Source organism: Symphodus melops (assembly GCF_947650265.1).
Source record: "Symphodus melops genome assembly, chromosome: 1".
NCBI classification, from domain to species: domain Eukaryota; kingdom Metazoa; phylum Chordata; class Actinopteri; order Labriformes; family Labridae; genus Symphodus; species Symphodus melops.
Genome location: NC_136691.1, coordinates 7,784,331 through 7,799,984, shown reverse-complemented (window position 1 = coordinate 7,799,984; position 15,654 = coordinate 7,784,331). Strand labels below are relative to the sequence as shown.

Sequence of the window (15,654 nt, the reverse complement as noted above, 5' to 3'; positions counted from 1 at the left end):
AAAGAAAGGGAACTCGACATGTTTAGATTGATTTTAAGTTGTTTCTTTCTAAGTAGAACTATTCCAATCTTAAATTGTTTTTTTTTTGTGAAAAAATGTGTCATTTTTTGTTCTGAGAATGATTTTAATGGTAAAGTGAGCATAGTGTGCTTAGTACGCTTGTTAAAAAAATAGCATATTTAGTTGGCCCAAAATATTGAATTTATCATACTACTTTCAGTAAGGTTTTGCATAATCTATTATAAAATTGTTTTTAAAATTAAGAGAAGTATAAACTGGATTGAAAATAGTTAACCATCGTCTAAATGTAGTTTGTAAATCGTCAAGTCACAAGGTAGGTACAGTGTGTGTACTTGAGTGTATACATTTTCTGGTACTTTATACGTTTGTTCTACTCCAACTCAAAGGCATACTTTTTTACCTCAATTTCATTTTTTTTACCGCATTCAAATCAAAAACTTAACTTTTATTTTGATACTGAAGCTTTATTTCATTGCAAATTTCTCCTGATATTTTTAATGTTTGTATTTGTTCATGATTTTTCATGGAATTTAATGGTTGGAGCACTTTCTCCATCAATGCAACTATTTTTATTTCAGGATTTACAGTGCGAATGAAATCGATTTAAGTGGTTTCCCGATTAAGTTAAGTATTAAAAACAACTAAACATATTTATTTTTTGTAGTTCTCTGTGAGCACTATAACTAAAGGGCATATGGCGCGTGTGGTTTATTGGTGGGCGTGGTTTATCAGCCCTGCCGACGCTGCGCTCGAGGGTCACCTGCCGAGGTCTTGAGATGAGACGGAGAACAAGACAAACCTGACGCCGAATCAACTGAAACATGACACCTCTAACTGCCTGTTTGTGTATAGCTTTAGTGTATATATACCCAGCTCATACGTCGGTAAGTCATTTACATCCTATTTAAGTTAAACAAACATTTTTATCAGCTGCTTCAATCTCGTGCTTACCTTTCTTACTTCCTGAAGTTACCATGGCTTGTTCCTGAAAACAATATCAAGGTGTGTTTATCTTCACGGGCTTGAGGGCAGGTTTAGTTTTAGTTGTGGTAAATGTTCGAAGCCCCTGTTTTTTTGTTTTGTTTTTTTAAAGTTTAATTTATTTACAGCACTTTAATTAGTTAATTCTCGTGTGTATTTAAATTCCGGAATGGTTAAATGTAAAGTCATTACGCACTCATTAGTTGGTGTCATTGTGATTATTTCCGTCTTCGGAATAAAATGTCAGGAAAAATCAAGTGTTCGAAGTCTCGATGTTAACAATCAAAGGCAGTGTTTTTAACCACAGGACATCTCACTTCTCATTGTGTGGACTAAAATTACATATAGCTTTGTAATTCCACTGAAGTTGTTTTCATTATTAGTGTTGAAAACTATACATTATTTTTTTATGTATACTAAAAAAATATTTAAAAGTTCCGCCATAAAATGTTTTAACATAGTCCTATTTGCCTGATGCCTGTTGTTGACCCTTTCAGAAGTACATTAATCATTAAAGTGCTCAAAGGTTTGATGTTGAATTTCCAGTGATGTTGAACGGCCCTGTAACTGTGAGAGATATTATTTTATTCCATTGTTTAAACATTCCTGAAGCTTTTATGTATGTAGGCATACAAGCAGACGTATTGTGTGTTAGTATTAATCAACACTAATAAATAAGCTATACAAATCAAATGCGTTCAAATACTAAGTAAACAAAGTAGTATGTGAAACTAAACTTTGTAATCCTTTAGCATAATGGATAAATGTAAACATTGACGTAAAGCTCCTGTAATTTGGCCAACTGTAGGTTCCATGCAACCACAATTTAGTTACATACCTTTTTGTACCAACATGAATGTAACTGTTACATAAACGCCAAAGATTTACATACATAAAAACTGTTGCCTCACAGCGAGGAAGTGCCTGGTTCAAATCCCTGACAAATAGTAGTCTCTCTGTGTGGAGTTTGCATGGATTCTCTCAGGGTACTCCAGCTTCCAGCGTCTGTCTAAAGGCATGCTTGTAAGGTCGATTGGTGACTCTAAAATTGCCTGTAGAGTGAATGTAAGAGTGACTGGCTGTCTGTCTCTATCGCTTTGTTCAGACTGCCACCCAAATCTGATCAGAATCCGACCTAACTGACTGACTGTCCACATTACAAATTGCAAGTGACCAGATCTGATCTGCCTGTCCGTATTGACGTGGTCTGACCCACATTGATTAATCTGTTAGCAGGTTACGCCCAGGAAATACAACAGCAAAATAAATGACAGAGAGGTGTGTCTATTTCTGACAAAAAAAAATCTTGGAGAGCAGTATGTTGTTTTGCTCCATGTTTGATTTTATTCTTGTCAGTTTTCTTCCACTGACCAAAGTTAACTTCCGGCTTGCCGAGTCTACGTTGTTGTTGTTATTGTCGATGGTGTCGCGTTGCAAGTGAACAGAAGACATATTGATCTATGACCGAGACGTTCAGAACGGATCTGTAGGATTCAGATTTGAATCGCGAAACCACTTGTGTATGTGGTTTGAATCAGATTTGGAAAAATCAGACCTTATGTGGCTTTTTGTGTCCAGACTGGCAAAAAAACAAACTACATACATACATACATACATACATGCTAAAAATCATATTTGAGGGTGCAATGTGAACAAGGTATATGTGTCAGTCCTGTGAAACATCCAAGGTGTATCCCGCCTCTTGCCCAATGACAGTTGGGATATTCCGAAATAAAAAATGTCCTCCACCTATCCACACCCAGTCTTTGGAGCATTATATCTTCATTCTCTGCAGGCTTAGAAAACCTTCAGTTTTTCTTTGAGGACCAAAATCAGTCTGAAGTACTATGCAATGGTTACAATGAACACAGCCTATGAAGTCTGAGTTATTTGGCCCAGTATAATGCTCCATTTAAGTGTGTCATTAGGATGTATTATTACAGTATTACAAGAGCATGAGACTTAAAATTCAAACTGATGAGAAAACTGAGAACCATTTACTTTTAAGAGCTTTTTAACTTGATGCTGAGCAAACACAAATTTAACAGACTGTGTTAGTTTCCCATTACTGCTTTAACCAAAGGGTGTGGTAATTCTACTTAAATTCAAGCTATATTCTCATCTCATTAACTTTATTTGTGATGACATTTGCACCACTGTGGGTTTGGCAGCCACAGTGTTCTATTCGGGTTGTGGGACTTTGTATTCAGGGCTGTGATTCATGTTGTTATTGCCTTCTTCTGGAAAGTACCTCAAACGCTCCCTTAACCTCTTGTGTGTTTTCACATTGCTAATAATAATACAGGAAATAACATTTTTGGGCTCTTAGTCGGCAGTGATCCTCATCCCCTTTTTCTTCCATGACATTAGGTCTCTGGCACTCCTGAAGACCTGGAGGGATCAGGATATGACCTGGAAAGTTCTGCGTCTGGTTCAGGGGATTGGTCAAAAAATTGTAATGCTGAGTACCATAAGAAATGATTCATCATCCAATTTACATTGTATCCATTTTTGCTAATAGAGTATTTTTATTTATTAATTCTCTCCGTTTGCAATCTCATCAGGGGAAGATGAAAAAAACGAAGTCCAAACTTTAACAGAAAACACGGACGATGCACTCAAGGATCCTTCACATGTAAGCTACGTGACTTATTTTACCTATTGTTTATCTCAAACTGATGACACAACAGGATGTACTGTAATGCCATGTGTCTGTTCCATCTTTTGTCTTCAGGGTTCTTCTTTCATGACCTTTGACAAAGGACAGTGGCCCATAAAAGACGGCTATGTTATTTTGGCCAACAGAAAGAGTTATTTGGAGAACAAAGATGTCCTTGCTGGTACATCCATTATGATGATCTGAATTAAACATGATCTGAGTAAAACTATATGCACTGTATATCTAACTCTTTAATATATGTTTACAGGAATAATTGCAGGAGGAGTAGCAGGAGCGATACTTGCAGCTTCAGTGGCCGCCATATTGATCTACAAATGGCAGAAGAAAAATGATGAAGGATACTTTCTTGGCCAGCAGAAAGCTTGAGATGAAGATTACCACAAACAGCACATTGATGGAGTTGTTGTTTAAATGTTTAAAAAACATTCCCATCAATTTTCTGATGCCTCTGTGATGCTGCCATCATCTCGTACACCGGAAGCTACTGTGGGAGTTGGTTGCCTTGGGAATAGCAGTTGTTGTAGCACTTAATTCAATGTATATGCTGCTGCTCTTTAATAATTTATTTGTATTTACAGACTGTTAAAGATTATTTGATATAACTTTTCTTTTACAAAGCTTACATGTGAAGCCTCTACCTTGTGAGACCTCTTACAGACAATATGGAAGTGTACAAAAAAAGTACATCATTGTCCTGTAAACACAGGTTCAGATAATCAAATGAAGGATGGCTGCATTCCATTGAGCTGCTGTAGGCACTGTCACACGTCACAGATAATAAGACAATTAAATGGAACAGAGAACTGTTAATGTTAGTAGTGACACCACACCTTAACTACCAACAGCTCCTGTACATTTGAATGTGTTGGATCCATTGTGTTCAGAAAACCTCAGTGTTTACCCCTAAATGTGTGGCTTAGTGACCCATGTGATATATGAATGAAGAAATCAAATTGTAAATTAAATATATATGAAGATTTAAGGAAAAAAAGGGCTGCTACAATGTAACATGTTATTTCATCTATATGTGTCATGAAATGTTCCCTATTTTTATATTCTTTAATTGTTAATACAAGATTCAAAGTACTATTTAAATCCTCAAGCTATTGTTATTTTGAAGGGGCATTCTGGGTATATTTTATAAATATTGTCTGATTAAATTTATGAAAGTGACAGATTATTATGTACATATTAATACACCTGATATCCAATAAAAGATCAGTATTGTAAAGTGATATAGAAATTGCAGTGATTTCTATATTCACACCGCATTTATTAGTGAACAGTTTGAAGTAATGTGTTAACATGTTTGTGTTTATCTTGCTGTCTTTAATCATCTAGAATTAGATCCCAGTAATGCATCTTCTCTTTTCATTTATGTAGTCCTATGTATCTTTGTTTTTAGTCTGCCTTATTTGTGCTGAGTGGCATTTCGCTTCTACGTATGCTGAGAGTATTATGGAAGTGATAATAAATTGAAACTTGAGTTAGTACAAAGTTATCTGAAAAAATGCCATAATAATGCACAATATATTAACACATAGGATATATAAGTGGGGTAATCTATAAAATGGCACCTCAAGATCATTTACAAGTATTGACTTGTATTTTACAAAAGTGCGTCAGTAATGGATGTACAGCAATAAAGATACACGATTATGAATCTGCAAAATTCAAATTAGTATACCAAAAAAGCTTTTTAGCCACGGCTGGTTTACGACACTTGTCCCTAGTATGGGCTTTTCGTTAAGAAACACAATACACATTAAGATTATTTAAAAATAGTTTAAAATAATAATACATATTAACACTTATAAAATTGAAGTAAGAAACGAGCACAATATAAAATACAAAGAGAGCACAGTGTAAAAGGTAAATATGCAAGCAAGATTGTTGCTGAATTAGCCATAATTGTGTGCTTTTTTTATGTGACGAATGAAGGGATGAATTTCAAGTAGTCTGGCAGTGGGTTTCATAATTGTGTTCCTTTTATTGAAAAAGTAGTTTGAGCAAAAGATGTTCTGCGGAATGGGATATAACAATTTTTTAAAAATGTTTTTATTTTGCCCGAGTGGACCTGATCCCACTTTGTAGTCATATTATATTATGCTAATCCATGTGTTGATCAAACTTCATCAACATTCTTGAAAGCGGTTTAAAAACCTGTTATCAAAATGTATTCACTACCATTGGAACAAATCCCTGTCAGTCAAATCCCTGTTCGTCTAGTCCCCGCCTCTTCCGGCCCGTCAAAGCGTTTGTTTTCATGCGCGCAGGTCGTGAAGGAAGTGGTGGGCGTGTCTCCGTGATCGTTCGCTGACTGTCGATGGTGAGGCGATATATTTTCACCTTCACGAACAGTCCTACCGATGTTTCTTCCGACGCTCGTGGAGGACATGCATCATTTTAAACCCAGTCGAGACAGACTGTACATCACCAGGTGTTGTGGATGTTGCCATGTCCGGACAGGGACCATCATCCTGGGGACGTGGTACATGGTACGTAAAATGGTTGATATGGGAGTCAGCGTGCACAGCTAATAATGTTGGCGAGAGCTGTCCATCAACTGCACGAAGTCAGCCCAAGTATCGAATTATATAATACACACCAACCCTACTGTGTTTACAACCAGAGGACAGAATAAAAGCTGACACATTGTGATTTTACTCCTGTGTCGATTAACCGTCTCCTCCTTTTGAACAGACGAGCTGCTAACACGTAGCTTCGTTTTCAGCCAAGCGTCGAAACTCGCGTATCCTCGAAGATGCTTACTAAAACGCATAAAGAAAGACTTCATGTAATAAAAAAAAGAACTAGGAGGGAAATGTTAATGTTTAAAATGAAAGACGCTGTGTAGGACGTTAGCTCGAGTTAGCTTAGCCGACACGTCGCTAACGAGTTGCTAAGGTAACTGTCGAATCACAACACGCTTCATTTACGTCCAGTTAAAACATGTATCCTGATGTGATGATCCTGTTTCCATCACAGAACTGTGGCTTGATTTCCACAGGTATGCCGAAGTAGTTTTGAAATCTTTGCTAACGTTAGCTGCCCTCTGCCTGTTTAAGCTCGCTTCTGCAGCTCACAGCTGAGTTAATCCTTTTTCGTTTCACATCACATAACAGATGATCCTGTTTTTGGCTGCGTTTCCTCAGAAAATCCTCTGTGAAGATTTTGCCAGCTGGACAATATTTGACTCACTAAACACGTGAGCCACGTTCATGTGTTTGTTTTTTTACTGCCTCGCCGACAGAGGAGTCTTTAAGGTTAAGGATACAATTTATTGATCTCTCAGTGGGGAAATTTGGTTTTTACAGCAGCTAAAAAAACAAGAAATATAAACAGCATCAATAGCAAAAAAAAAGTTTTTAAAAAACGGCTATGAGAAAGTTTACAATTATTAAATAAAGGGTGGCTATCCAAATCTGATACTAAACTCACTCATTTTAATTTCTAGTTTGCTGGTAAAGGCTGTGCAGGTGAGGGATTTGTTTATGTTTGTTTTTGTTTTATTATCTTTAAATAAGGAGTATGAGAGGCCAGTTCATTTTGTATATCTTGCTAGGGGTCTTTTTAGTCATCATTTGGGGAAAAAAGAAAAGAAAATCATTTTCATTTGCTTTTTAAACTTGTTTAAAGCCACAGATCTTTACATTTCGTAGAGCAAGGTAAAAACTCACCTGAAATTGTGGCATTACTACCAGAAGTTTACATCTTTTTTATGAACTTGATTTACTACAAGTCCAGTGTGATCTTGAGCCGCTCAGCTTTGTTGACTTCTGTAAACTGAACACAAAATAGAGCTGAAAAACTAACAATGGGTCATCACTCGATGACATTCACTGAGTTCACAAAGTGTCCCTCCCACATGCTGCTTTGCGGGACTTATTTTTCTTTGAACAGTAAGTCTTTCTTATTGACAGAAAGTGTTGATGTGATTGATTGGTGACGCTCACTCCCAGTAAGCCGGCCTGTACTTAAGGTTATAAAGGCTCTTCTTGAAGTTGTCTGAGTACACGTAAAGTCAAATCCTGTTGATAAATAAAGTATTTTTAAAAATTGTTTGTTTAAAAGTCCTGGCATTAATAGTGTTTTGTCTGTTTGATGACTCTGTTCACTTTCAGTTCCCTTTTTATACTCACATTTCTCTTCAAAACAAAAGTCCCTGTGATTTCTCCTTTTTCACTTTAACTTCAGCTTTGATACAAACTCCAGACTCTTTTATTCCAAATCATGAATGATCTTCCATTTCCTTCCTCACCGTTGAACATTAGTGTCAGTTCATTCCAGAGACAGTGCGTGTAGCATCATTCTCTGCAGAATTGCTGCAGTAGCTTGTTTGTCATGTCGAGTTAATTTCTCAACAGCTTGTCAATGCAGCGTTTGTGCCATCGGAGAGACTTTGACTTCTTCGATCGTATTTTTCTCCTCATGGCTGCGTTCTCTCACATGATGATAACATAACGTTAAAAAAAAAGTTTACTGTCATCTTTCCTGTTTCAACGTTGTCTTAGCAAGTGGATTTCCCACATTATTCACAGGACAAACCTCTGTCTCTCCGTTTGTGGGACTTCAGAACCCTATTCATGTTTTTTATGTGAAAGATTTATATATTTTTTAACTTCTTTTTAAAACTCATTCTTCCGCTCTGCAGGTAGTCAACCTGTTGATGGGCATCCTGCTGACTGTAGCTGTGACTCACCCAGAGAACGTGCCCACTATTGACCTGCAGTATGAGGTCATCGACCACTACTTTGCCTCAGACAGGATGTCTGGTAAGTAGAGAGAGTTATTATATGGTCTAACAGGCTGGACTCACCTTTACTCATTTTGTTAGCGGGGGTTGTTAATTCAGCTGTGTCCAGATGAAGAAGGTCAGGCACCACACGTCACAGTTAGAAACATTTAGAAGTGTGGAGAACTGGTCTCTTGTGCTGAAGTTGTCATGTGACTGACTTTCCACAGGGAGCACAATTCCCCCCTGACAACAAACCAACTCATGAAGTCAACAGGAGCCTGCTGGCCTGTGTACATGTTATCAGTGCGCTCTCACTGGTGCTGTTTCCCTTTTGTACTTCCTTGTGTGTCAATGCTGGCTAGCTGTTTTTATTTGCATGGCAGGGTTGGCAAGACGAGCTGAGCGCCTTTTTCTTTCGAGCTGTTGGTAGTTTTGTGGCCACTTGATCATTCACAGAAACAGTGACTCAGCAGGAGAGGAAGGGAACCGACTGGGGTGGGTTGACCTTCCCGCAGCATGCTAATGCCAGCACACAGTGCAGCGGAGGTTGTCCACAGCCCACAGAGCCGATGTTTGTGTATTAGTGAAGCTTCATCAGGCTGAACTCGTTTGTTCCACATATGAGGGGCATGAACTAAAAGCATAAAAGCTAATCGACTGATTGAGGAAACATTTAATAATAATGAATAATAATAATACATTTTATTTGTAGAGCACTACAGAGTTTAAAGGATCAGCCTCAGTCAACGTCGGTCTCTTATAGTTGTTTAGTAATTGTGTATTCTTGTGGGATTTGGATCCTGTAAAAAAAAAGGGAAAAGAGTTAACGGGGGATGACATGCAGAAAAGGGCTGGATTCAAACCAACATCTGCTGCGATGAGGTCTTTCTCTCTTTCTCTTGATCTCTCTCTCTCTTCCCTCTCTTGATCTCTCTCTCTCTCGATCTCTCTCTCTCTTCCCTCTCTTGATCTCTCTCTCTCTCTCTCGATCTCTCTCTCTCTTCCCTCTCTTGATCTCTCTCTCTCTTTCTCTCTCTCTCTCTCTCGATCTCTCTCTCTTCCCTCTCTTTCTTCCCTCTCTCTCGATCTCTCTTTCTTCCTTCCCTCTCTCTCGATCTCTCTCTCTCTCTCTCTCTCTCTCTTCTCCGTCTCTTGATCTCTCTCTCTCTTTTGCTCTCTGTCCCTCTCTCCCTCTCTGTACATGGGGCGTACAACAAAAGTTGCAAGGCTGTCCCGTCCCCCCACACACGCACACAATTTAGTTGCATATAATAAGTCAAACATAACGTTGTTAAAGAACACATTACACATAAGAATAGGAGGATGTATGAGGACTGTATTGTGGGGCTATTTGTTTGTTCTAAACGTTCAATATTTTCAAGCTTTGGTTTGTTTTAAACTATTGAGAGTTCGGCTCCAGACGGTCCTCTCACAGTTCCATCGAAGTTGTTCTGCTCGAGCGACGGACAAACCGAAGAGAAGCCACATAGCACAGCCGCTCTCACCAGCACCCTCTTTCCAGTGCAACAGGCGAGACGCTTCCAGGAAGTGAAAAGAACGAGAGAGTGAGCGATGGGGGCGGAAAGAGTATATGAAAGGCAGACCTATTAATTATCCCATACCAAGTTTCATTGCATCTTTGCAGACGCTACATAGCTGAGAGGGAGAGGCTTACTGCTCCCCAGAGTCGGCCTTTCAAAACAAGAGTTGGCTCTAAAGAGAGAAGCCCTGGAGACGATTAACTCTCACTGTATGCAAATCACTGCAGCCTGCTTCAAAGAGAGCAGTCAGACGTATGCATCCATACACATCAGCAAGACATGATCCATTCACACTACAGATGAACACAAATTAATCCCTCTCTTCTTTATTCTCCCACAGAGAATGCCTGTGTTGGATTTGCCATCTCTCTGCTGATGCTAACTATCAGTGCCATGATGGTGTATGGAGCGATCACAGTAAGTCCACACAGGGGATGTGTCTATTTCCGTTTCTGTGTTGACAGGAAGCACTGTATTAAAGGCCTGTGTCATGGCCCTTATGCAAATATGTAATCCCAGAATGTGCATTGCTTCAAAGTGGTTTAATGAGCGCACGCGGAGTGAAGAGGCAAGAAGACGAGGGGAAGTCGGCTGTTCCAAAGACTTGTGAGGCGGTGGGAGTGTAGCAAACACTGACGTGTGTTTGTCATCTTCACCTCACAGGCCTGCCTGATGGCATCAGGACTGACAGGTTCGATAGCCCCAGCTGTAGGCTGCAAGTGTAGATGACTGCTCAGTTGACTACCGGCTGCCCCACCGTGGCTGTCTGAGTGAGACTTATTGCTTTAGCTGTGGAAGTACATCCTCCCAGGCTACTTCAGTAGGCTCCCCTTTTTCCTTTACAGTGTGCTGGTTCAGAGTCACTGCTGCTGTAGTCTCCCAGGAAAACCCACCCTGAACATGTTGATCCCGATCGTAGTATACAAACTAGATTTGGCATATTTTGTTGTATGATAATGTTGGAATGTAGTCCGTGAAATGGATTTTCTGTTTTCTATACCAGGACCGTAGTAGACTCTGTGTTTGGTAGAAAGACCAGAATGCCTGTAGATATCTTTAAGTTTCCAAGTTAAAAGGTCGATCTGTAAACCTGGACTGAGGTTTGTAACAGTGCAAAAAAAAACCCCAACAAAGTTATGACACACTTCCTGTTTCTGTATGCAGCGTCTTACCCCAAACCACATGTGATGATTCAGTCGCAGTCTGAGGGCTACAGATGTTTTGAATCCAAAAACTCGACAAAAAGAAAATGCCTTCTCAACAGTTTGATTCTTAGAGCACAAAAACATGAAAGCTGAAGTGTTTCAGGCCGCTCTATCTCAGATTGTAAAATCTCTCCTCCAGTGTTCAGATTGTAGGCAGTAGAATCAGCCCATTAGATAAAGATATAGTAGATGTGTGGAGATGAGGTTAAAGTAAATAAAACATGGTCCTCTGAACCAGAGTTTGCTTTTAACATGAGCTCTGTGGTCCTTTCCCTCAGCATCGTGACGGCTGGCTCATCCCGTTCTTCTGCTACCAGCTCTTTGACTTTGCGCTGAGCTGCCTGGTGGCCATTAGCTCTCTCACCTACCTGCCCAGGATCAAGGACTACCTGGACCAGCTGGTCAGTGCCCAACCGTCTGATGTGGCTCAAGAATCCTGATCCTGTGAATCTGTCACTTCACCTCTCCCGTGTTTGCTTTACCACAGAGGCCTGCCAACACAAACCACACAATGCAGCATTTACAAATACGCCTTTTAAACCCAGTGTGTCCCAAAGACAAGGAGTAGAGGAGAATATGTCAGTCTTACATCAGCACACATTATTACATTATTTCCTCCTATTAGAGGACACCGTTTGCATTTGAATAATATGATTCCACATTCAGAGGGACTGGGGCCAGAATGGCGGCTAAGCAAATAAACGGCTGACGAGGCTGCTTTCGTGTCAGAGCCCCTCAAACAAATTATTGCAGCAGTGAAGTAGCTCTGAGCAGAGGAAGCTTTATGGAGCTTTTATCTGTTCGTGCTGAAAAAGGATTTGAAGCTCTTCTGCTTTACACTCAGAAAAAAAAAAAAAAACAGGGACATCTAGTGGCCAAAATTTAATTGACACCTGGAACTGCTAGAGCCAAAGCCTTACACAAACTGACTCATGGTATTCATTAGAGTTTAATGTATTTTTACGATTCCAACAAAACTTCACTTTCGTGTTCAATGTGTTCTTATTCTGTTTATAGCTGCTGTGTTAGTGCTGTATTCTCTAGTCTTCTGACTGCTCAAAACACGTTTACCTGGCAGGTCACATCTACACGTTCACACACTGATGGTAGAGGCTGCTCTGTAAAGAAATAACTACACCATTCATGCACAAGGACACATCGGACATGTTGCTGCAGGAGCTGGGGATCGAACCCTCGACCTTCCAGTTGGTAGACGATGCACTCTACCAACTGGGCCCGAGCCGCCCCTTAACTGTTGTTAAACACGTGATCGTATAGACAGTGGGGGATCGCAGCTCCTTTGTGTTCTAAATTGAGGTTTAAGCTAAAATTCTGAAAACTGCCTCAAATGGAAATAAAGAACAATCCTTCGATCATCGAGCAATGTTTTAGTGTTCTATTAATGTTTTTTTTTTTTTGCTTATCTGACCCGGTTCTTTTCTTCCTCAGCCGGACTTCCCGTATAAGGACAACCTCCTCTCTATGGACTCCAGCTGCCTGCTGCTCTTTGTGCTCGTCTTCTTTGCCTTTCTCATCATCCTGAAGGTGAAACGATCCGTCATTCACTGAACCTGAACCTGCTTTCTCTTTTGTCTCGTTGTCATTGTCTTTCTTTGTTTCATTTGATCACTTTGATTTTTATACAAGGTGCTCACATAAAAGAAAAAAAAACAAAACAAAGACACAACCAAGGAACAACATGAATCAAATAAGAACATGAAGGGGGAAAAAGGAGAAAAAGACATCTTGTGTGATTCTTATGTAGCAGTTATGTTGAGTGACATTGCTTTGGCTTCGTGGTGTATGTCAGTTTTTTCCTTGGTTAAATAGTTGGAGAGACTTTAAAACTAATCGAAACCTGTTGGCGTCTCAGCGCTAGCCTGAACTGAATAGAGAGTAACACTCTTTTACTCAGCAAGGGGACTGTTGCTGTGATTTTAAAGTCCTTACCTGTAGCTACATGAAGAAGTGTATCGAAGGGATATTTTATGTCATTTGTATTATACAAGAACATGAGTTTGATAATCCCTCTCCCTGCTCACAGTCTAAAGCCAGGCTCATCTAGCTTTAGATTGTGTCTATAAATATTGGTGTAAAGCCTGAAATAGCTGACATTATGCTTACACCTTTTATTTACATCCATCTTAAGTAGACTTAATGTCATGATCGAGCGAGCAGAGCTGCTGTTTGTACTGTACTACTTAAATAGCTCCTGGTGTTCTGAAGTGGAAGAGGAGAGCTCCAGGTAAGATAGTGTCGTTAACCTCATGAAAGTATAGAAGTCTGAACTCTGTCTTGTCTTTGTTTCCCAGGCCTACTTGATCAACTGCGTGTGGAACTGTTACAAGTACATCAACAACAGGAACATGCCAGAGATCGCTGTGTACCCTGCCTTCGAGACCCCTCCCCAGGTATAAGAAAAGAGAGAACTTTGTTTAAGATGCCCCAGATTCTGTCTGAATCATCTGTATGATTTCTTTGATTTAGTATTATCTACAGTCTTAAAAAACAACAAAAAAAAAACAAAGGTTTTGTGGTGCTGAAGATTCACCAACAGATGGCGCCACATTCACACATAGACAGTCAGAAATTGTCAAAAAGGTCCCTACAAAATGCATCTGTTAACAGGATTCTACCATGATAACTGTTTATTAGCATTAACATTTAGATATATTTATGATGAACAGTTTCCATAAAAAAACCCTCAACCATTAAACCACTAGGATAAGTTAATATTTTCATATCTAAAAAGGATAGTTTAACCGAAGCAGCAGAGAAAACTACACTTCAAATGAGCTGCACTTTATCGTGTCGAATAATCATTGAATGCATGTTGTGTAAAACGTCTTTCTTAATTCCTGTAAACTCTGGTTGACATATTTCTATGTATTTGCAAGATAACGCCGAAAAAAGATTATCATTGAGTAGATTTATTAATCAACCTATTCGTTTAGCTCTGTAAGCATGTGCTGTGAAAATCAAGAGTAATTAATATTTATAAGCTCAATATGTGACATTTTACATGAAGCCTTTAGTGGTATTTTAACTAAAGAAAATAGAGTGACTATGTCCAGCTCCTAAAATGTGAATATTTTCTGATACTCTGCTATCTTTGAGTCCTCTCTATCATGATAAACTCAGTCATTTGGGTTGCCACTGCTGGTCAGGCAGTTTCAGATTTGAACCGTTCAAAATGATGATGCTACATTTATTCTATTTCAGATGTGCAGCTGCAAATGATTACTTATTTTCTGTAAATGATCTTGTTGGCATTTGCCTTTTGCAGTAAAAACAATCTTTCTTTTTTTTTTTTCTTTTTTTTGCTCTCCTTCAGTACATCCTGCCCACTTATGAGATGGCGATGAAGATGCCAGAGAAGGAGCCACCTCCTCCTTACATGCCTGCTTAAGCACCAGCCCTGTTGCCAAAACACACACACATGCACACACAATCATATGCATTCCTACTTTCCCTCACTAACCCTTTCTGAGCACCACTAAGCCCTTACACCCCCACCCCCCCCCCACCACCACCACCACCCCCACCCCAGCCAAACTCCCCTCTGTGTATGTGTAGAGCCACTTAAGCATTTAGTTCAACCCCTCCATGTGTATTTTTAAAGAGCCTTCTGGAGGTGTGAGAGGCGAAAAGGTGGGAGAGACTGAAGTCTGTGTGAAATAAATGAATGAATGTGATGTTTGAAAAGCAACAGAAGCTGCTACCCCTTCCACTCTTTGGCCTTTTTTATGTCTTAGTAAAAGGGATTCATGTGAAACTAACTAGCTTGAAATGCTTTCATAGATCCAGCACCACCCTATCTATAGATTGATATATGAAGTGTAAAAAGAATCTATTATGACAATCCACTTATTATAGATCTTACTGTTGAGTTGTGTTACTTTACCCCACATATTATGGAGATCTAGGCTATTCCATCTCAGTACTGAATGGAGTCTGTAGCACTTTTTTGTCTGTTATTTATTTAGTTTTGATGTGGTCCAGTTCACTTTCACCAGCCCCTGACGGGTTCACCACTTTCTACTGCCCCGATGCATTAGCAAAGCTCGTGACGAGTTTCCCAGCTGAAAAGGAGACACTGGCAGCAGAGGGAGCTGATGATGGATCATAGTCTCTGCTTCTTTCTCATGCCACATCTGGAGCAAACGGCTGGTCTTGTGAACATTAGTAGTTGCATGCCGATCATCACTCTCCCTCAACATTATTTTACTGGTTATATGATTTGATCTTACTGTAGTGGAAAAAACATTTGACTTCAATAAACGTTTAAAAAAATGGACACCATCATGACTCTTTTTTTCAAGTTGATTTAAATCAAATTCAAAGATCAGCAAAGGCCTGTCACTTTGACAGATTGTTACTTAGCTGCAGATGAAGATCATTGGAATGTTAAACATAATTAAATTCTTCTCAACTTAAAGACTTAATCTTCGCCTGAACTGTTTTTTGGGTGTTGTATTGGAAAAACAT

General features: G+C 39.4%; 2 protein-coding genes across 2 annotated transcripts; both read left to right on the top strand.

Annotated features, from left to right (window-relative positions):
* The first annotated feature begins 738 nt into the window (after window positions 1–738).
* On the top strand, window positions 739–4,673 carry LOC306829925 (uncharacterized protein). Its single transcript, XM_079353143.1, has 5 exons — window positions 739–905; window positions 3,373–3,457; window positions 3,567–3,637; window positions 3,737–3,842; window positions 3,930–4,673. The coding sequence occupies exons 1-5, from the start codon at window positions 843–845 to the stop codon at window positions 4,046–4,048; spliced, it is 444 nt and encodes a 147-aa protein (XP_079209269.1). The 5' UTR covers window positions 739–842; the 3' UTR covers window positions 4,049–4,673.
* Window positions 4,674–5,927: 1,254 nt separating this feature from the next.
* laptm4a (lysosomal protein transmembrane 4 alpha) lies at window positions 5,928–15,463 on the top strand. The gene is made up of 7 exons (XM_079361852.1): window positions 5,928–6,180; window positions 8,337–8,457; window positions 10,302–10,378; window positions 11,445–11,567; window positions 12,616–12,711; window positions 13,479–13,577; window positions 14,501–15,463. Exons 1-7 carry the CDS (start codon window positions 6,052–6,054, stop codon window positions 14,573–14,575), a joined length of 720 nt encoding a protein of 239 aa, XP_079217978.1. The 5' UTR covers window positions 5,928–6,051; the 3' UTR covers window positions 14,576–15,463.
* The last annotated feature ends 191 nt before the right edge of the window (window positions 15,464–15,654 follow it).